At 31.5% G+C, this 23276-nt stretch overlaps 1 protein-coding gene across 3 annotated transcripts in view; it reads left to right on the top strand.

Annotated features, from left to right (window-relative positions):
* The window catches only part of Grik2 (glutamate ionotropic receptor kainate type subunit 2), a 634369-nt gene that overhangs the window by 351331 nt on the left and 259762 nt on the right, over positions 1 to 23276 (top strand). For all 3 annotated transcript variants that reach the window (XM_026406867.2, XM_077801706.1, XM_077801707.1), the window contains exon 9: positions 13370 to 13483. In XM_026406867.2, the coding sequence (XP_026262652.1) occupies positions 13370 to 13483 (114 nt within the window). The remainder of the gene's footprint in view (positions 1 to 13369; positions 13484 to 23276) is intronic.

The raw sequence follows: 23276 nt of genomic DNA, 5'->3' as shown, positions 1-23276 counted from the left end.
GTCAAATTTAAGTTTCTAATAGTACCCTGTCCTTTTTATTCTTGGCACATATCAAAATGTGTAATTATATATTTTATGTGCAGCTTTTACAAAGGCTATCTCCCTAGCAAGAATATAAGATCTATTAGATGAAAAAAATGATGTATTTTCCACTATTATGTATTAAAGTTCTATCAAAGTGTCTAGCACAAAGTGTATCCTGAAGAAATATTTATTGAATATTGAATGAGTAAAGAATCATTAAGACAATCATGATACTTCACATAGAATACTCATTCAAATAAGTGTCTGCAGTTATTGTCTAGTAGCATAGTTTTTACTCTTTCTAATTTTCCTCCATGTCTCTTATGTGAAAACAGAGAAATCCAGTGGTCAAGAAATGAGTGATCTGGGGTTGTAGAGTACACGTAAAAGGCACATTGAAGTCTGAACTCAGAAAGATGAACATTGCACCAGTGGCAAATCTCATTCTTATATGGTATAATTTAAATCCTTCCAGCACTTAATTGTGATATTTAAGAATAAAAATTATTATCTAGTTACAGATTTTTTTCTTCTTCTTACGATTTTGTGATATGGAAATAAACAAAATTGATCCAAATGAGAACAAACAAAAGTTGTTATGCATAAATTTCTGTAGAAAGGGAGCTAGCCACCTTCACTTCTATAAAACCTTCAAAAACAGGCAGAGGAGTGGAAACGTTCCCTTATTTACTGCTTCGGCATGATTTTATGATAAAACCAACTTATAATCTGTGTCTCATTAAATCATTAGGAAAAAAGTTGAAAATGCAAAGGGGCTAAAATAAAAATAGTATAGTATAGGTTTGTCAATTTTTATAAAGAATTTGAGAGTATTTGTTGTATAAATACACATTATAAAATCTTTACAAATAATATGAATATAAGAAAAAAATTTAAAATTAGTAAATAATATAAATTAATGAAGCAATATTTTAAAAAGCTTAGATTTTTTCACATTTGCCTTTCAAATGAAGCTTCATTTCAACTTTTAAGATCTTTATTTTCTAAATATTCAGTGCTTGCAGCCTGGTGGTGTTGCTAGCTCACTTGCTTAGCAGATATGCAGTCCTGGGTTTGATCTCCAGCATCTTGACAACAATAGTGAAAAACCACTGCTTATATTTATACCAAAGTATATAAACAATATTAAAATTCTCCACTTAAAGTCAAATATTTTGATAAAACATGAGGAGATAATAATTAATTCTAAAATCCTGCCTTCCTGAGTTTACCTGCATATATGTTCCAGAACCAGAAGAGTTTCAAAAGGCTTTTTGAAGAATTTTTGTAGAGATTTTTTTTTTTTTTAATGAAAAAGTGATAATTTCGGGCTGGGGATGTAGCTCAAGCAGTAGCATGCTCACCTGGCATGAGTGCGGCCCGGGTTCAATCCTCAGCACCACATACAAACAAAGATGTTGTGTCCTTCGAAAACTAAAAAGTAAATATTAAAATTCTCTCTCTCTCTCTCTCTCTCTCTCTCTCTCTCTCTCTCTCTCTCTCTCACACACACACACACACACACACACACACTCTTTAAAAAAAGTGATAATTTCTATGGGAATATTTTCTATTGAAATTTCTCTTCCCTGTAGAATCCTGTACTCATTAACTCCCTGTGAAAAAGGTGTCTGCAAGAAATTCCAGACTTCAAAATTAATCTAAACCTGAAAATACACCTAAATTAGGTGAAAGGTATTTCTATAATAGATTTTTAGGTACCAGATGCACAGCAGTTTTTATCTTCCTCTCCCAATGGCATTTGATATGTATGCCCTGGTTCCCATGGCAACAGTAACACTCAACTTTCCCAAGAACTGAGAGTTTTTTTGCTTTCCCATACAAAAACAATGTTAATGGTGATGTTGACTAGTAATCTTTAAACTAGTCGGAAATGTGTTGTTTGCTTTTTAAAAAGCCAAAATACCTCTTGGGTTGCCTCCCTTCATAATGTATTTCTATGGAAATGTTAAGCATTGAATTTCTCTAACTACATAGAATTCATCGTAAGCCCTATTTCAGAACTATATCAACGTTTTTGTCTGTCAGTGTGTTTGTAGTTATTATTTTGCTTGGTCATTTAAAAACTTTAAGATGGTAAAATATTTTCATTTGTGGGTGATGCATGTGTTTAGTAGCCTATAGTACTGCATTCTTTGAGGGCACATAATTTCCTATTTTGTTGGACAATAATTTTAATCTTGGCATATCAAAGAATATCACATATTGACTTTTATTTTTTCAATTACTGAATTTGAATTACAACATGCACACTAACCATGATTATAAAGCATTGATTTGACTTCAAATCTAATAAAATATGAAGTACATTTTTATTCTTGGAAAATGATCCTTAATTGAGTGTTATCACATTGTCATTTTTGACAATATTTAATTCACTGGCTAAAATTTTATTGAAAAATAAAATAAAACCACTACTGATCTCTTAACTTTTTATAATTAAGTTCAGATTGAACTTGCCCTAAACACAAATAAAAATTCTAAATGTGAAAAATATGTGTTTATATTAGTCATCACATTCCAGGAGATGGTTAGATGATTATATATATTAGATGATTTTACATATATATATATGATATAATATATATATATATGACATAATATATATATATATATATAATATTCATTCTTTTCCCCCCTCATATTCCTCACATTAGTACTGTTTTTCACAAATGGTGAAATATCAAACCCTGTGGAAACTGCTGGGTATCAAGGAACTGATAACTAAGTGTAGTTCCTTACACTGTCCTGTGGACAATTAATTTCTATAGGAAGGCAGTCCAATTCCAGGACTTTTGCACTGTTCTTTGAATTTTCCCTGGCAGGCAGCATATAGGCTTTGCTATTAAGTATTTCCTTTTTGTCTATGATAAATCAGGCATGATGCTTAAGTACTTTCATCTTAACACATAAAAGAAGTATACAACCATTAAACTTTGATATCAAGGATTATTGGAGAGTAATGCAAGTTCTATCTCTACTGTTTACTTAAATATTCAACATTTGAAGAAGTAAGGAAGGAAAGAAAAAGCTTTAAATTCCTGTGAACACCTAACAAGAGAACAACTATATTGAAAAAAAATCTCCATACCCATGTGAAGTTCCATATTGACTTAAGAAATCTGGATTGCAGATTATCCAGAAAGAATGGGTGTACTTAGTAGAGAAATAAGTAACCCATATATTCAATATGTACACATTCAATCAATTAAAAGAATATTTATCTCCCAAATATAAATCACTACTTAACATATATTCCTTCCTTAAGTTTCCTTTTTTTTTTTTCAATACTCTCTAGCAACATTACTAGGGATGTCCTTTCTTCTAAGAGAAGCTGTTAAAATACTACATTAAAAACTGTACTTCATGGATCATGTGGTTGGGGAAAACTTATTCCTGGGAAAACACTGTTTAAGCAAACTTATTCTATGATGGAGAATTCACATTATGCTAAAACCATTTGAGACATGTATAATGTGCTTTCTCATGATCACAGAGGCCTTTCTAATCTAAAAAATGTTTCTCTTTTCTTCATTAACACTGTGTTTGTGTTTTTGTGTGTGAGTGTGTGTGTATATGTGTGTGTGTGTGTTGCTGAAGACTGAACTCAGGGTCTCAGACATACTAGGCAAGTGCTCTCCCACTGAACTACACCCTCAGCCCTACTCTCTTTTATAATGAAAACTCTATTGATTATTTTTTCCCAACCACCAACATTCCAATGGATATTTTGTTGGTAAATGTCAATAAGACTGTGTAAAGAGAATTTTGATGATTACATTGTGCCAATTACTCTTCTAGAGAATTTAATTTAAAGTAGTTGTTAACTTCAAATAAGCTTGGCTTTCTTTTGAACTAATATTTTTCAAGCTAGCTGGAATGTTTATTTTACTCCTACTTGAGAAAGTTTCCGGTATTCTTGTTAAACAGATTATTTCTAAAAATTCCACAGAGAATAAGAAACATGCCTTGCTGATTCTGCCTATAAAAACCAAGGTGACATGTACCTTTATAGGACATGATAAGATGCTAATTTCAGATGAGGTAAACAATTTTATCTTGTGGAGAAGCAAAAATATTCTTTGAACATAAATGTGATTTAAGAAGTAAATAAAGTTTATACTGAGAAAAATGTCAACATAAAAATAAATAAATAATTAATGTGATAAATGAATGATTTAAAAATTAATTGTATAAATGAATGCTTTTTTTCACTCAGAAAAAGTAAAACAAAGAAACCAGACAAAACAATTATCAAATAAAATTATAGTAAGAATTAGAATATTTCTGAGAAATAAAAAATAATGAATTATTTAAATAGAATACTTATAAAATATTAAAACATACATAAAACTTAGAAAATTTGCAAATACATGGTAAAGATGTGTGGTATAATATTTTAAAACATTTTTTAAGATATTGAGTTAGAGTTGGTTGTATCCCTGTATCCCAGCTACTCAGTACTGAGGCAAGAGAATTGCAAGTCAGGGTCAGCCTCAAGAAATTAAGAGACACTTGGTCTCAAAATAAAAATCAAAAGGGATGGGGATTTAATTTTGCGGTTGAGTGCCCCTGGGTTCAATTCCCAGTAACAGAACACACATACACAAGCACACACAAATGAAACAGAGTTAGAACAAAACATAGGGGTTAAAAAAAGTGGAGAAATAGGAAGAATAAAACGTGTAAAACATATTATGTAAATATAAAATAATAGACACATAATAATATATGTTCAATATTTACCATTTGAACAAATGATTTTGGAAAAGTGTAAAATCAACCTAAAAAACCTAAAAGTTTTCATTGTGTGAGAATTCACTTACATATTCTGTTAATTTAGTGAATGGAATAATAATAAATTCAATTTATTATTTTACTTATGATATTACTAATTTCAATAATTACTAATGTTGAATATTTATTAGAGATTTATGACATGCTTCCTTCCCTTAATTTACTAACATAAATCTAACATAGTAAGCTACAATATATAAAAGTGAATCTCAACTTTAACTCAAAGCAATATGTAAATGACATTTCTAAGATGTAGCAAATAACAGATTTTCTTTCTCCAAAAAACCAATGTATTCATAGCTGTCATATAAAGTTCCGAGGTTGCCTTATATTCAAAAGCCTTGAGCAGAAAGATGAGTAAGTGACTGTCACTACCCACAGAGGGTTAAAGTTTAACTAGCAAGAGATAAGAAACTGATAAAAAGATAACATGGTAATTACTGTAATGTCACTGTTATGGAAGTCCAGCTAAAGGCCATCAGTTGCCATACAGAGGAGGTCCTTTAGACATATTTTGAAGCAGTGATCAGGATCCATCTGCAAGATAGTCAAAGAGGGAAAAGTATTTCATATGAAAAGTCTAATATCTAATTAAGAGATCATGACACAAATACTTCAGGAAAACTGAAGTAAAAAATCTATCTTCAGAAACTAGAGAAAAGTATTATAATTCTGATAGATAGGATAAAAAATTCTCTCTGTATACATACTATACATAAAATCAGGATATTTTATTTGCAGAGAATATTTTTCAAAATATTTACATGTACATGAATGTGTATATAACATGTACATATGCATGTATATAATATGTATATATACATATATAAATATGTAAAACACATATATACATGTATAAAAATAGAGAACACTAGAAGATTTCAATAAAATATCTGCCAACAACAACAAAAACAAATAATAAGCTGCTTTCAGTCTCTTTTAGCAACTTTAAATGTTAGGAAAAAATAATAAGATGGAGCTTTGAGACAATGTCTTTAAGTTTTCTTAATGTAAGAAGGTTAAAAAAGATCTTCAATATGCAAACAGATAAAAGTATGTTGAGTTGCTTACATAAATAGTCTTATATAAAGAAAAAGAAATGAAAGGTAGAAATGGGTGGTTAGAAATTCTAATAGAGATCAAAAATATTTAAGCAAGATAGTATTGAGTACTGACTTTAAAATTATATCAAAAAGCACTAATTTTTTCTCAAATAAATTTTATGTATAATATACAAAACAAAATAAACAAACAGATAAGAGTGCTCTTAATCTCAGATTAAATTAACTAAAACTGAATCAGTATGTATCATAGCAAAATAGATTAAAGAGTGAATTTTTATAGAGTAGATGTCATTTTAACTTTTAGGGTTCAATTTTGGTTTTAGAATATGATAGTAAGTGTTTAAACAAAAATAAAGTTATTTCCCAAATTATCACAGAATAGCTATCTACCCCAACCCTAGGATTAGAAAAGAAATAGTGAAGGCCAACCAATATGAAAGCAGCAAAGCTAAATATTTATGAGGGCATAAAGTCCAGACATAAAAATATCCATTGATGAACAACTATAAGAAAGTCCATAAAATGAAAAAATATATTGAAAGTGAAAATGTAGATAGTAATTGATCAGCAAACACAAATTCACAAATATAGAAAGCAAGGCAACCATGATTAAAAATACATACTAGAAATTTAGGTGAATACAATATATGGAATAAAAAATTACATAAAGAAAAACACTACCTAAAAATAACAACAAAACTATCATGAACTTCTAGAACATCATCCAATTATGTAACTCAATTATTATTAATAGAAAATTAATTAAGAGATACAATTATCTTAAACGAATCACCATGAACTATAAGGGAGAAGATAGCAAGTAGAAGAGTAATTCTCGAAAGCTGTTTTACAACATGTACTAGCAGTCTTGAGAACTCTTATAACTTGTGTCCAGTAATTCTAATTCTAGAAATTTGTTATTAAAATAATCAAATATGTGGACAATTAATTATAAACAAATGTGTTTATTAAACTCTTACATATGACAATGATAGTTAAACCATGATATGTTTATTAATTTCATTATGGGTAGTCCTTAAAATTAGGCCATTTGACTAATTTTTAATGCCAGGAGAAAATGCTCAGAATAGAGTACAAACAGGATTTACTTAACTATTATCATAATAATTATAGTATACATATACTACAAATTATGTTGACTTTTTATCTTTTTATTACTGCATCATAGTTATAGATAATATTGGGGTTTAATTTTACATAATTATACAAGTATGGAATATAATTTGTTATATTTCTATCCCCATTATTTCCTCTTTACCTCCCTTCTTTTCTGCCCCTGTTCCCCTTCTTCAACTCCACTGGTGTTCCTTCTATTTACTTTTTAAAAAATCAGTGCTTTATAGATATACATAAAAGTGAAATTCACTGTGATCTATTCATATATGCACATAGCATAAATTTGTCAGTTTCATTCCACTGTTCCTCTCTTTTCCAGTCCCTCTTCCCTCCCAATCAGTTCCCTTCCTCCACTCATTTGTCTTCTATTTTCATGGGGTTGCTCCCTCCTCAACCTACCATTTTTTTCCTTATTTTGGTCTAGCTTCTGCATATGAAAGAAAACATGTAACCCTTGACTTTCTGAGTCTGGCTGATTTCAGTTATCATGAATGTTCTTCATTTCCATTCATTTACCTACAAATGCCATAATTTCATTCTTCCTTATGGCTGAGTAAAGCTCCATTGTGTATATATACCACATATCTTTGTCTGTTCATCTGTTGACAGGCACCTTGGCTGGTTCCATAACTTGGCTATTGTGAGTTGCACTGTTATAAATACTGATTTGCCTGTATCATTATAGTATGTTGACTTTAATTCTTTTGGATAAATATGTTGTCATTTTAAATTTTAGTGCTCACAAAAGCTCCATGAGCTGGGTGCAATGGCACATGCCTATAATCCCAGTGGCCTTGCGAGGCTGAGACAAGAGTATCACAAGCTCAAAGCCAGCCTCAGCAACTTAACAAGACCCTAAGCAACTCAGTGAGACCCTGTCTCACAATAAAATACAAAAAAAGCCTGGGGATGTGGCTCAGTGGTTAAACACCCCTGAGTTAAATCCCTAGTACCAAAAACAACAACAACAACAACAACCACAAAAGAACTCTGAGACTAATGATACCATTTCCCCATCAATAAATAAGGAAATTGAAGAATAGATAAGTAATGTTCCCAAGTCACCTGACAGCACCTGGGTGACTATAATGGTATCCAGGAAGTCTGATACTCTTGCAGAAAGTGGACTATTAACCACTAAGTTATGATGGAAACTGCACAAGTAACAAACATGGAAAGATAAAAGATTGGAAGGAAACATACCAAAGCATTAGCTTTGGTTAACTCTGGGTAATTCAGTTTAAATTTATTTCTTTTTATATTTTTATGTACTTCATAACTTAATGGCTATAAACATACATTCTTTTATGACTAGAAGAAAATAATTAAGAGTGAGTCAGAACATAAAATAAAAATGAATTAAATCATAATTTTCTATAGTGTATGCTTTTGGAGAACTTTCATATTTTGTACCTAATTTAATTCTTATAATTAGGGTGAAGTTATAATTAATTTATTATTTGAACTATGACATTTTTATTTGGACAAGAGTGTTTACTAATAATTATATTAGAAAGAAATTTGTAAACTTGAAGTGTTGGGCAGAACAAGATGCAGAGTCCCCATACATAAATAAATTTTCTGAGGACAGAAGTATATAGATATATTATACCTATTTCAGAACTGAAAAGTTAAAAAAAAAAAAGAACTTAAAAGAATTGATCAAGGGCTGGGAATGTGGGAATGCAGTTCAGTGGTAGAGTGTCTGCCTAGCATGCACAAGGCCCTGGGATCTATATGCAGTATCTTAAAAAAAAAAAAAAAAAAAAAGTCTGATTAAATCAAATAATAAAATAGTGTTTCTTAATATAAAAAACAAAAAATTATTGAATTTATCTGTGCATATTTCTTGTCATTGAAATAAAAATAAAACAACAGTATTGGTTTGGTAGCTCCTTTAAAATTTAAAGCATACTGTGTACTATTAGGAATCCTACAATCTAGGAATACATAAACTTTTGTTTACCTTGATATCTTAAAGCTACTAAAATTTCTGAAACTTCTTAGTATTATGCCAAGAAACCTAAGGTGTCAATGATGATAACTAATGTGTGATTATAGGAAATTATTGATTTGTATGAGAGGCTTTTGAGCTTCAAATCCTCCATACGAATAGTACTAAAATGGGAACTGACAGAGAATGAAATTAGACAAGTATGACGATGAGTGAACAAAATTATTTAGAGAGCTATGCTAATTTTTTATAAAAATAATCATGTAGGGTGTCATTAAGTGAAACCATCATTGTATCAGTGGCTTTGTTTGAAAGTTGAAAACATGTTGATCATGTTTGAAGGTGTCATTAGGTAGAAGAAAGTGGACAAATGATGTTTGCCAGTGCTTTGGCTGGTAGAATTATACAGCTGAATAACCTACCTATTTAGCCAACCATGAAAAAAGGAAGGAATAAGTGATAGGTATTAATTATAGGCCAGGGACAGAAAAATGGCAGGCACTGCAAAATACCAATGGCAAATGTGTCTTGGTTAGCCAACAGAGTGCTTTTAATGATTTTGAATTTGAAACCTTTAGCAGGTTAGCAAGCATCTAATTTTGCACCTCTCCATGTGTCCCCACTCAGGTCTCCAGCAGCGTACTTGCTAGTCTGATGATGTTTTTCCGGGAACTAGAAAAAATACTGTTAGGGTTGGATCAAGAAAATAAGCTCTAGTGTTGTGCATGGAGGCTATACTTCACTACAATTTATCGTATACTTCCCTTATGATGCAAACATTAGGAATGCACAGTGCCTAAAAGCAAGATGACTTTTAACTCAATGTGAGAAAATATGCAAGAAAATTTTTAAGACATCACTGAAAAGACTTTTACTCCCTCGTATAATTTAATGCATACTTGAAAAATATAGTAGTTTGCACTTACATACACCTATGAAAATGACATATTTACCCTTATTTCAATTAAAATAAATTACTAATATTTATACTTTTATGCTTCTTCTTTTACCTTTTTAAGGTAAAACAGATATCTCAATAGTTTACTGAAAAAGTCACACAAATGAAAAAAAATGAAAAACTCAATATTTTACTGAGAAAGTCACTCATATCCAAAAAAGTGGATATGATGAAATATAGTGAAGTTAAAGAATCTTAATATTTATATGGATAAGCTTATGTTGATGAGAACTTTGCATATTTAGATAGACTGAATAAATAATACCTGCTAGATCAATATCACATTAAAATAATTTAATTTATGTACAAAGGTTTAATGTAAAAGGTAAATTAATAGTTTTCTTTCCTTTGAAGAAAAGAAGTTGTGTAGCTAGTTAGGGTAGTATGGAAGGCAAACTTCATCATTGCTAACTCCCAGGTTTGAGAGAATGAGGAAAAAGAACTATTGATTTCATAAAGAAGCTATAGAAGTAAAAAATACATGTATAGAATATTTCATCCATCAATGGTTGAGTACACTTTCTTCTCAGCAGCACAAGGATCCTTATATAATATAGACCATGTTATGAAAGCTATCACATATGTTGACATGCAACTGCAATATTACCTTAATATATTTTTGATATTTTTGTGTTTTTGCATTTTTCTTGATTAGACTTATTTGATTGTTATCAACTTTTAGCTATATTAGTTCTTCTCTATTTGATATATTTCTGCTCCTACTCTTGTTTTTCCTTTCTACTTCTTAATTTGAAAATAATTTGATTGTTTCTCTAGCTTCTTTATGACACAAGTACTTTAGTTATAAATGTTCATCTAAGTACTGTTTCATTCTAGAGATCTCATATTTTAATCTCTTATTATCAATTAGTTCAAAACATTTTATATGTACTTGTATTTTCTTCCTTGACCTGTGAGATATTAATAAATGTGCCATTGAATTTTGAAGTAGTTGACATGTAGGAGTGAGGTTCTATGCATCTTAAAGTGGTTGAAATCATGTAATAAATCATGCAGGAAACACAGTCTGCATGATTTTAAATTTAAAAAATAATGGAAATGGAAATGCCTTTTATATTGATTGGATTGGTTACATACATGTCAAAACATGTCAAAGCTGATCAAATTACAAAAAAAAAAAAGTACTAGGAATGTAATCAATGGTGAAGTACCCCTGGATTTAATTGCCAGTACCAAAAATTAAATAAATAAATAAATAAATAAATAAATAAAAGTTTGCCATGGGCTGGGGATGTGGCTCAAGCGGTAGCGCACTCACCTAGCATGCCCGGGTTCGATCCTCAGCACCACATACAAACAAAGATGTTGTGTCTGCCAAAAACTAAAAAATAAATATTAAAATTCTCTCTCTCTCTGTCTCTGTCTCTCTCTCTCTCTCTCTCTCTCTCTTAAAAAAAGTGTTTGCCAGAGCAAAGGAGTTAGCTACTTGCATTGGGTGGGACTCAGAGGCCCTGTGATGTGAACAAAGCATAGCCTTGAGAGGTACCATTGCCTAGAGGCTGTAGGTGTGGGACACTGGAGATGGCTATCAAGTACTGATGCATCCTATGAAACTTGTTATGCATGTGTGTTTGGCTTTCTTTGGTTGGTTCTGAGTTGGAAGCCAAGGAAAAAGGAAAGTGGCTGTCATTGCCTTACTGGTTTGGACTATTTAAAGTCTGTTGCTCTCAGGGATGGTTTCTGTAGAGGTTGTGGGTCAAGCACAGCTGAGCTTGTCACTAACAAATGCATGTCAGCTTGTGAGTGGACTGAGTGGCAATGTCACTTTGTAGTAGGGTCAAAGAATTTATGTCAGTCTTCATCATGGGATTCAAGGTGACACCTGCTGTTTTATATTATTGATTGATCAAATTTAAAAAAAACTGAAATGAGATTCGTTCAATATAACACAATTAAAGTTTCTGTTGGTGATACCGGGGGATGAATCTGGGGTACTCTAGCACTAAGATACATTCTCAATACTTTTCATTTTATTTTAAGACAGGGTCTTACTGCATTGCCCAGATTGGCTTTGAACTTGAGACGCCTATCTTAGATTGTGGAGTAGCTGGGATTATGAGCATGTGCCACCATGCCTGGCAAAACTCACAATTTTAAGGTGAACACTCTGGTGGCATTTAATACAGTCATAATGTGAAACCACCAGCTCTATCTAGTTCCGAACATTTCCACCAACCCCCAAAGAAATTCTTTATGTATTAAGAAGGTGCTTCCTATTCTTGCCTTCTCAAACTATCATAAACATCTAACATAAATGGAACAATAAAATTTTTAAAAAACTATTGATTTCACATCTTTCTTTGTCTCTGTTCTCCTTTGATGATGACTGTTGTTGTAGGATAGGGCAACAGTGTAGGTGCCATATGACCCACAATTTATGCATTCCATGGTATCCTCTACTTATATGTGTCTTCGCAGAGGATAGTCTCTGCATCTTAGATGCTGGATCACTGGGTATGAAATTCCTATATACAAAGTGTACGTGGTTGGGTGAGGTGGTGCACACATGTTATCCCAGCTACTTGAGCTGACGAAGAAGAAGGATTGCAAGTTTGAAGTCAGTCTTGACTGCTTAGGAAGAGCCTTCCTCAAAATAAAAACTATAAAGGGCTAGGGATGTAGCTTAGTGGTACAGCATTCCTAAATTCAATCTCCAGCATTTGAAAGAGAGAGAGAGAGAGAGAAAAGGAAAAGAAGGAAAGAAGAAAAAGATTATCTGCCCTATTCTATCAAAAAAATAATAGTTCAATTAAAATTCATATTAAAGAGAATACAGGAGCAAGTATTGATGAGTTATCTAGATGAGACTGCTGCAATCTCCTTTTCTGAGAGTATTTTAGAAGCTGCAAAGGTATGTTTTTAAAAATTCCAAAGATAAATCTGGGTATGACCTTGTCCTACTGGGGGTAGTCGAGAATACTAGTTAATTTCTTCCTTACTAGTTAATTCCTGCCTTTACCTATTAATTTATTCTGGATCCTTAGGGTTTTTTTACTCTGTCTTTTAGCTTTTTCCCTAATATGGAATGCTATCTTTATAAAGTGAATGTGATAGATCCATTATAATAAAAGATATACCCTATTCATGAGTTTTAGCCAGCTGTCAAGGTATCATCAAGTGTGGTTTATCTTGGTGAATGAAAGTTTGAATGGAAAATTAAGCTCCCACACCGACTGTAGCAGTGCAGTGGATCATTTTGTTCTTTAATGTCACACTTCACTGGACACACTTCACAGAGCAGTGAATCATGCTTAAAACAAGCAGCTTTACTTTAAAGACAGGAGATAATGCAGCAGAGGTGAATAATAAGTGTTAGCAGTCTTAACTTTCTCTGCAGTTCTCTCTCTCAGGTGCCTGATGGACAATTTACAAAGTATATTTGCTATTTTATAGATTGGAACTTGGGATCCAGCCAGTGGCCTGAATATGACAGAAAGTCAAAAGGGAAAACCAGCTAACATCACAGATTCCTTATCTAATCGTTCTTTGATTGTTACCACAATTTTGGTAAGTATTTGTTTTTCCATTATTTGTAGATAAATGTACATACATATGGAAGTGGAGAGACTAGTAATGAACAGAATGCAATCTATCTTATAGTTATTTATTAATTACTTTGTAACATGCAAGTCAATGTTAATATAGTCATAGTTTTATTTTGTTAATCTTCAATGATATAAATTACATTAATGTTTGGGATGTTTAATACTGATTTAAAATACAGCTTCATATATTATTGGGAATCTAAATTTTTGCAAAATAAATTATTGAAGAATTATCAATTATCAATGTTAATATTTGAAAATACAGACATGCAAATATAATTAAATGAGGAGTAAAACATGAACTTTATTTCTGCTTATTTCCTGCAAATTTATTTCAAGGGACATAGCATTTATTTTTCAGTATTTTCCCCCACTATAATTATTCCTTAACCTTGTTTTCAGTCTGGAGAATAACTTTACTAATCTCTCTAGTGAAATCAAATGGCAGATGCTTTTTAAGCCACAATTATTTTCACCATCAACCTAATTAAGTGAATGTCGATCAGCTAGATAATTTTACTTCACTTATAATTGTATATTTTAATAAGATCACACAGTAATGGTCATTTATGCCATTCATAATAAGGAATTTTACTTTTAGGATGAACAAAGAGCTTTTCTATTATTTAGTCAGCATGTTTGTTTCCCCAGGTAGTAATAAGAATATGAGGTTAGCATCCGGAGCAACCCGCTATAAACATTAGCATGTATATAATTTCTAAATTTGATTTACAGTGGCATATCAAGCCAGGAGGAATTCATATGCTTGTCCTTTTATTAACTAAAAAAGGATATCAAAGCTGTAGACAAATCAAAACAAAATAAGTTTCATTAAAAGCTTCTGATAATGAAAGCAAAGCTAGTAATCTTGAAATGACAGAGATAGAAGTCATGAGATTTTCAAATAGCTCCCTTGCTAAGGACCTCAGAATACTTGCTTCCTATATATCATATTCAAACTTCCAAGGCCCTCTTTAACTGAATTTGACATCTCCCTTTCTTTTCAAAGATAACTGATAACCTACCAATCCAGCCCTGTTCTTCAGTCAAAATGTTCTCACAAGGCAATAGCACATCCTTTTTCTTGTCCATCAACTGGTACATTCTTGATTTCATTACCTCCTTCTTGTACCTATGCAGTAATCATAAAATTAACCCTTTGCTTATTGCCTTACCCTTTCCAGTGCATCCTAGTCCTCTCTATAAAAAATTAATTCTGTCATTTTCCTGCTTACTTGATTATACATTATAATCTTATGTGCTTAAGAACCATTAAAAAGCCCCCAAATTTCATCCTTGATATTCAAGGCCTTCTATAGTCTTGTCCCAACTTGTATCTTCATTTTCCTTATAGGAGATCAGTGTTTAACTGAGGTGGGACAATATGTTGGCCTACTGCTATGATTATGTAGGCACATTATTCTTTCTCTGCTATGTTCCTATCCAGTTCTGAGCTATTATAGTATTTGGCAGTAATATATATGATCTAGGATTAATATTTTGCTATTTAACTATTTCTTGCATGCATTATTTTCCCCAAACATCATTAAAATATAATTAGAGAAATAAGATTTGACTGTCTTCTGCTTTTATGCCACATGTGCCTTCAGTGTTGTCAGAATAAGGAATGTTGTACAGAGAACATCTGTATCCCTTAATAGTCTCTATTTTTTTCTGTGTTCTTCCGTAACAACCAAATTCCCAAATATATCATTTATTGCATGCCTCCAAATATGTGCTTGATTCTTCTTTATTTTCTGTTATGTAAATGTTCTTTATATTTCCAGACTCATTTCAAATGAGATCCATGTCATGAAACTCTTTGATCTCTTCTTTAGTTGACTGTGTGGCAGGGAGTGTAGGATAATGCTTTACCTGTTAATATTTCATTGTGGCACTTACCATGCATTTTTTATTTTAGAAAATTTATGCATGTCTGTGTTTCTATTTGGCATGTAAGCTGTACAAGGGTCAATAATCAAATTTCATACTTTTTTGATTTCTTGGTTTCAGAGAAAAGTATCTTAGTCATAGCAATCACTCAGTAAATATTTGTCAAATTAAATTGTGAATGCTATTTAATTAAATGAAAAATTAAAGGAAATAAACAACCTTTAAATGACTATATTTAAATATTTTTCAATTGTGTAGGTTATTACAGTTTCCTAATACAAACGAAACAAGTGATTAATATTACTCATGTAGTTTCTGAGTCTTGCTTAGTTATTCAGGATTGTTTTGTAAATTGTTATATTCAGATATTCTTCTCAACCATAAGCAATTTTACTTCTATCTTTAAACTAATAGTGTTTCAGATTTATATAAGGGCCAGTCATAAAACTTTTAAAAAGTACTGGTATTCTAAACATAATTTATACTATTTGAAATAGTATTTCTAGTCTTTGAGCCTCAGACAGCTTCATTTTTCAAGGTTCTACAGGAAATGCTAATCTGTAAATATGACTGAGAACTACTACTTAGATTATTATTCCTTGTAATTTAGTGTAAGTAAACCATTACATATGTACTATGTTTACAATATATATTGTTACACACATACGCTCATACAGTGTGTGTATATATATATATATATATATATATATATATAGTCACTATTTTCACATCTCTTAGTTGAAAAAATTCTATTTCTTTTTCTGAATGCTCTTCTCTCCAAGTGTCCACAGTCAAGAAAAAGAACAATTTTGAAGGGATTATTTACCTTATTTATATAAACATTATGCATGTTGTAATTTATTGGTACCTCATTTATATTTTATGGAGAGATTATGATCATCTAATTAATGTTATAGTTATTTTTCCTGTTCTCTTTTGTTAAATCTTAGAGGAAAATGTGGCTTTTATGCTTAATGACATTTCTTCTAAAGTTCCTATTATGTAAAGAAGACACAAAAATAAGTTCAGCTATGATTCTTATTTAACATTTTTATAATGTATCTTAAAAACCTGTGAGATGTAGAATTCAGCATTATGTGTGAAACAATCATGATAAGCTCTATTTCTCATGAACTATATTTATTCATTCATTTAATTTAATCCCCCATTTTTTTATTGAATAAACATTCATTGAATAATGATAATATGCAGACATTGTGATAATGGCTTTATTGGATGAACAAAATAGATACTGTTTTTGCCCTATGGAACTTAGATAATGGCAAGAATTCATATGGATGATTACAAACACACACACATACACACATTCATACACACTCAGCTGTGATCAAGATATAGGAGTAAAGTGAATGATTAAATGGCTTGGTTTATAGGAAGATAGTTGCACTGCTGGTCAAGAATGAAAAATTTGGACTCCCAGCAGAAGAATAGGCAGCAGAAATCCAAAATTGGGGAAAGAATTTGCAAAGGGAAAAATAAGGGAAAAGGAGAGTGATAGGCAGAGAGAATAGCATATGCTGAGTGCCCTAATGCAGGAAAGGTATTGGGAAATTTGCAAAATTGAAAGAAGAACATGATGACCAGGGCCAGTGCATTGGTGTGCTTCTCAGTTTCATCCTATATGAATATCTGCATAGAGTTCATTACCAATAATAATAACAAACATTTATTGCATGCCTTCTGTGTGCCATAGTTAAGAGTGCTACCCTTGTATTTATTTAATCTTCATAATAACCTCTTTGAGGTAAATTTCATTATTCATATCATTATACAGATGAGAAAGCTTATATCTAGACTTTCCAAGAAACTTATTCATGTTTGTCCTCCAATCAGGTTAGTCACCTTGAGCTACTAGTACTGTATAAAATTTCTGTTGATTCACTATGAAAAGTCTAACACCTATAGTTTAGAAACAAAGTAGTACCTTGATTGAGAATTCATTACTTAAAGCAATATCTCTCATCAAGAAGTTGCACATATGCTAGAGAACTGTTATGTGCTTCTGGGAATACCCTAAATATCTAGAAATTCTCCTTTACAGAGGCTAGCATTTAGCCTCCTCTTACGTGGATATGTGGATTTTTAGTTTCTGTGCTTGCCTAACTTAGCATTTCAGCCTTTTTAAATCATAATCTTGAATATTCCTAGGCAAATAAAATAGTATTGGAGCTTAGGTCATTTTTTCCTCTTTAGAATTGGGATTAAGAATTGAAGTTATTTATTATATTAAAGGAAGAAGAACAAAGGGAGGAAGGAGGAGTGAACCAGGGAAGGTACTGAGAAGTGAAATTTATCATACTGTGTTACATGCATTCACAAATATGCCACAATGAAACCCATTAATATTTTTAAAATTAATTTGCATCAATAAAATAACTTAAAGAAGAATTAGGGTTGTTACAAATGTTTTTTTTTTTCCACATCAATAATACGACCTACACTCAACACACTGTCTGCAGCACATAGTCATATTATGGAAGGTATTCGTTTTAGAAAGCACCAAGTATTTCTTTAAACATTTAAATTTTTTAAGTTTTCATTTGGGCATTGATGGATCTTTCTGTATAATTCTACACTTAAAGCCCAGATCTACTCATGCCCTCTCTTTAATGTTTTGTTTCCCCACATTGCCTTTTCAGTCTTTGAATTTCAGTTCAAGTGTTGTTAAAATTCCTCTGTTTCTTTTGTTTAGTATTTTTAATGGAACTAAAATTATCAACTTCACAATCATATCTTCACTCCAAATACACTTTATTGTGCAGCGTTTGTTGAAATATAAGTTTCTAATTGCCAAAAATAACCAAAATTCTAATTCTGAGCAAGGTAGAAAGTGCTTTAAAAGACTGACATTCCATAACGTTGCTTAATGACCTGATCCTGTCATCGTTGCTGTGTAAATCTACTAGCTAGGAGTGGTATAAGATGACTAAATTCTGGTTGAAGTTCATAAAGGGAATGTCTGTTTTTTCTCAGAGTTCTTGATTTTCAATAGATTTTTTTCAGTCTTATCAAAATTATGTTGAGTGCTTCCCACTGTCATGCTCCTGTATAATAATTGATTTTTGTCCATCTAAAGATTACTAGCATTTAAATGCCATTGTATGTGTCTTTCCTCTTGTGCTTTGGAGTACACAAATAACTACGCATTGGAATTATGCATTGGTTTTTTCAGGATGCATTTATTCTCAAGGAGGTTCTCTCTTCCCAGTTGCTCAATGAATTTAACAAATGTGCCTGCACCTGCAAGTGAGTCTTTTTTTTTTCCCCCCAGCACTCTGTGTATCACAGCATCCAGTTTTCTTTCTTAGGCTTATAAAGCTTTTTTTTTTTTTTTTTTTTTGGTCACAGTCACTGACACAGAGGCTTATCTAGGAGCAAACTCCCAGGGACAATAGAAGGGTTCACAGTACAAAAGACAGAAGTGACCAAATCATCCCCTAAATGGTTCTGCAGCTTCTTCCATAATATCAACAAAAGCATATTTCTAGACTTCAAATCTGCCACTACAATGAGTTTTTCCTCTGATTCTTCTCCTCCCATTGTCATTGAAGGACTTTCAAGCATGTAGTTCTTAGAGAGTAGTATCGTGTTTGGGCTCCGAAACCCAGACACTGCAGCTTCACAAAGAAAAAACATTTTCATTCTCAGGAACCTCTACACCATTCCTAAGCAGTTTTAAATGTGTATTATGGAAATAATAAGATCAAAGTAATTTAAGAAAGATACAGTGGATATGCACATTTAAGTACTGCTTACATATTAACTTTTGACATAAGAGGGGCTTATCCAAACAGAAAGTCTTCTCAAACTCCATTTGCAGGCAGTCGTTCAAAGAAAACCAGACATTCTCTCACCACATTTTTAATTCTCTTTCAGGAATTATGCTTGCACCACATTTTTTCCCTTTCATTCTCACTCTGTAGCTCATTTAATCTTATTTCTTATTTTCTCAGCTGGATAAATATAAAACTGTTAGTGGTAGTAGAGAAAATGGAAAGAGGAGAGAAAGAAAGCTGTGAGTTTTGATGTCATTGTGAATAAAATGAAAATATTTAAAAATCTTCATCATAGTAGCCAATTTAAAATAGAATTAACAAAGAAAGTTTAAGGAAGCAAAGGTGTATTTGTATGTATTTAGTAAAAAATGAGGTGTTGTTCAGTTACAAGGTTTAAAATTAAGACAGTATTAAATTAAGACATAGAATTAAAATACATATATACTTAATTACACATCAAAACTCATGTCTTTCTTTATTTACTTTTGTCATTTTTCTCTACTACCATCAATAATTTTAAGGATATATTTGTTTGGAGGTAATACTCAGTGGGATTTATTGGTGGAGTCCATTGAAAGGCATTGTACTTAAGGAAAAAAGAAAGGAAACATGGAAAAACCAGGAATGATGAATTTGGAGGATGGATAAAATGGGGCAAAAAACTACAAGACATGTTGATGAGAACCTACAGGTTAATGGTCTAGAGGCAGGGGTGTTAACAATGCTAAGTGTGGTGGGGATGTTGGGAAAGGGATAATGAGCTCTGCTTAATCACCTCTGAATGAAGATGTTGGCAATAACTTTTGTGTAGTCAAATCTTGATTTTTTTCATGTGAAAGGATAGCAAATTAGATTCAGAGATGAAATGCAGTTTAGAGAGTAGCTAATAGGTGCAGTCTCCTTTCCCATCAAACCTTTTACTGGAATGGCAGTGAAATGGTACATTTGATTGATTTCAGCTTCACTTTTTTCCTCCTCATTGTTCTCCTTCACTTGTGAATTAAGCTAATGAAAAATCAATAGTTAAAATACAAATATCAGCAGAAAGTAAGTAACAACCAAGGTCTTCCATCTAACCTGATAATGCAGTGAAGAGAGAGAAGTTTTATAGTATACCAGGTTTTAGTAAACGTGACAAATTTTTCTTTACACAATCATGAATGACAATCACTATGCCAAATCCTCCTTTAAACCTTTATTCCCTTAAAGTACCCTTAAGTACCCTTCCTGAAATATTTGTGAGCAGCAAAACTAGCAAAACTCTTGTCCTTGTCTCTTGAAAGTTGAGTTCAACTGCATTGCACAATCATTATTTCTGTAGAGTTCTGGGCAATTTTGATAAATATTGCTTTTCAGGGAGAAAGATACTCTTTCCACATTCCCAAATCCCAGATTTTCTACAGTTATCAAGTAAAAACAGAAATTTTCCTAGAATGATAGTTATGGGCAACAAAGACTTAACCTTTTTTTTTATAAGTTATGCATATTCTCTGAAATTTACTCTTTTAGAAGGAGGTAAATACAGTTTGTGGCAACTAAAAATAAAATTATGCCGCATAGTTTCTAAAGGATTTTTGTGTATGTTGAAGAATCATTCACAAAAAAGAATGCCTTTGCTTAATAGACTTGCAAAAAATAAAAAGTATTTTTCTAGTTTGCCTCAGAACATACTTGAATTTTGTACCAAATGACCTTTAAAAAGTAAAAAGTAAATAATAAATAGAGTTTGTGAGAATCTTACTGAAGTAAAATATTGCTGTACAGGCCTGCCATAGGATTAGATTGTTTAAAAATTAAACCCCAGATTATGATAATTACTAATTTTCTGCCCAGATTGTCCATGTAAATTGCCTTTTTAGTAGTGTCTTGAGATATTGTATTGAGGTTTGTCCTGCAGGCAAGAGAACAGTACAATAGACCATGTGGAGACTCTTCATCAGTAGTTTTTGAGTCTCAGAAATCAGTCTTCCTTAGTATTACTTTTTCTTGTAAATATTGAGCTGTCCTAATGATGGCTGGGAGGCATTTTCACTTGTTCCTCGGGGTATGTTCACTTCCCATTGTGGTAACCTATGGTGCATCATGGGTTTTTGATGTTAATGCTAATTAGAGATGGCAGAAATCAAATATTAGGAGTCATGGTGAATAAAAGCAAATTGAAAGTCCAGGATTCAGACAATTCCAGGCCTGCTCTTAGCTCTGCAGTAGTGCACTTTATTTGTTGCAATGACTGAGGTCAAAAAGTAACAAAAAAGAAATAATAGTGTTCCATGATTGGAGAATAACAATCAACTGTTGTGATCATTTGTACTTAATCATGGCCTCTCCTTCTCATTGGCCGTTTCTCATGACTACGCACTGGAAATTTATTCTGGGTGCGTATAGTTTAGTTTCTGTTCTCCTCCACCCCCAGCATTTAAGACATGATGAATCATTGAGATGCAATTAGAACATTAGTAAACTTATTATCAACTGATTCCCTTAAATATAATCCTTCAAATACAACCCCTTTCTCTTTTCGAGACCAAAGATTTCCTACATATATTTATAAAACTTCCTTAATATAGCTTAGAGAAAAATAGCAGTGAAGACTGTTTCAGAATGGCTCAAATATAATTTAAACCAGTGATGGTGTTTATTAAGAGAAATGAATTGAAATTATAAGCATGGAAAAGCATATGGCCCTGGATAGTATACAAAGTTATAAAATCCGAAAGGGAGTAAGATTGATAAAATCCTGTTATGTGCATGTATGAATATAGCATAATGAATCCTGCTACAGTGAATTATTATAATATACCAAAAATGCATTTAATGAAAAATTATAAAGATCATTATCATCTGTCTTTTCAAATTGATGCTGGACTCATTAATCTTATTAGGTTTAAAAGCAGCATTTGCAAATAATGCAAATAAATGTCTTATAAGTGAATAATTTATCTATAATGTAACAATTTTTAGTTCTGCATTTTCTTTAAAAGAATTTATAAAACATGATTAAATAAATTAGCACTTGAATATGTTTTGTGTCCTAATACTGATAAATATAAAATTATTTTCTTAATTATTTTCCATTTATGAGATTCATAATTTCAGTCATGCTCTTAATCAAAAAATGACTAAGAATAAAGTCTTAAAAATCCCTATAAAACTTTTCATGAAATTTTCTTAAATAATAAGGAATAATACATATTTTTGAAGCACTTTAGGATAAGTATAAGAAAAATTATGTTTTGAGCAAATAAAATAGAAAGTCTTTAGAAATTACCACATGGAAATATTGACTCTTGAATTGTGCTTGGAGGTGTTTGACCATGCTTGGCTCCTTGTTTGACAGATGGCCTGGCAGCCTGTGCCACCTGTCAAGTTGAAGAGGAGGGATGGACCAATTACTTACGAAAAGCCACTTAGGATGTTCTAAAGTCAGATCTAAGGAAAAATGGAAGTTTAAAAAATAAAATGAAATTTTCTTTTATGAAGATCCTTGTTTTCTGTTTTAACCTGCACTCTATTTTTCATCTTTAATCTATTCTTCAGTAGTAGTGCTTCTTTTTATAAACTCTGATACTAGTTTTAGAGTGGAAATACTTAGTGTTATCCATAAATATATAATCAAAATATTTCCAGATGTTCATAATTGTAGGTATCCTCATTGATAAGTAAAAGATCTCCTTTTGATTTTCCAATACAATTCTCATATTCCAGAAAAACAACATGAAACAATTTTAAAATATAGTGATATTGTAAACTAAGGTTAAAAGGAACTTGTATACTACAATTTTAGATATGCACTAAATAAAATTTATGGAAACTGATTGAACTTTACTCACTGAACCCGTTTTACTAATTTAACAATATTTTATAATGAACTATGCCAATAGATTTATGCTTAATAAGATCTTTTTTCTTAGTTTTCTAAATACTAGTATTAGTTCTAGTTGAAAAATATGGAACTGCTACATTTTGTTTGCTTTATTGGATTTAGGTATATGCAGTAGTAATTGCTCCATAGTCATACTAAATTTAGCCTTTTTTGTTGTTGTTTTGTTTTCATATCAAGTTTAC

Source organism: Urocitellus parryii, chromosome 8, assembly GCF_045843805.1.
Source record: "Urocitellus parryii isolate mUroPar1 chromosome 8, mUroPar1.hap1, whole genome shotgun sequence".
NCBI lineage: Eukaryota > Metazoa > Chordata > Mammalia > Rodentia > Sciuridae > Urocitellus > Urocitellus parryii.
The sequence above is the reverse complement of the archived record's forward strand: the minus strand, read 5'-3'. Positions and strand labels throughout refer to the sequence as shown.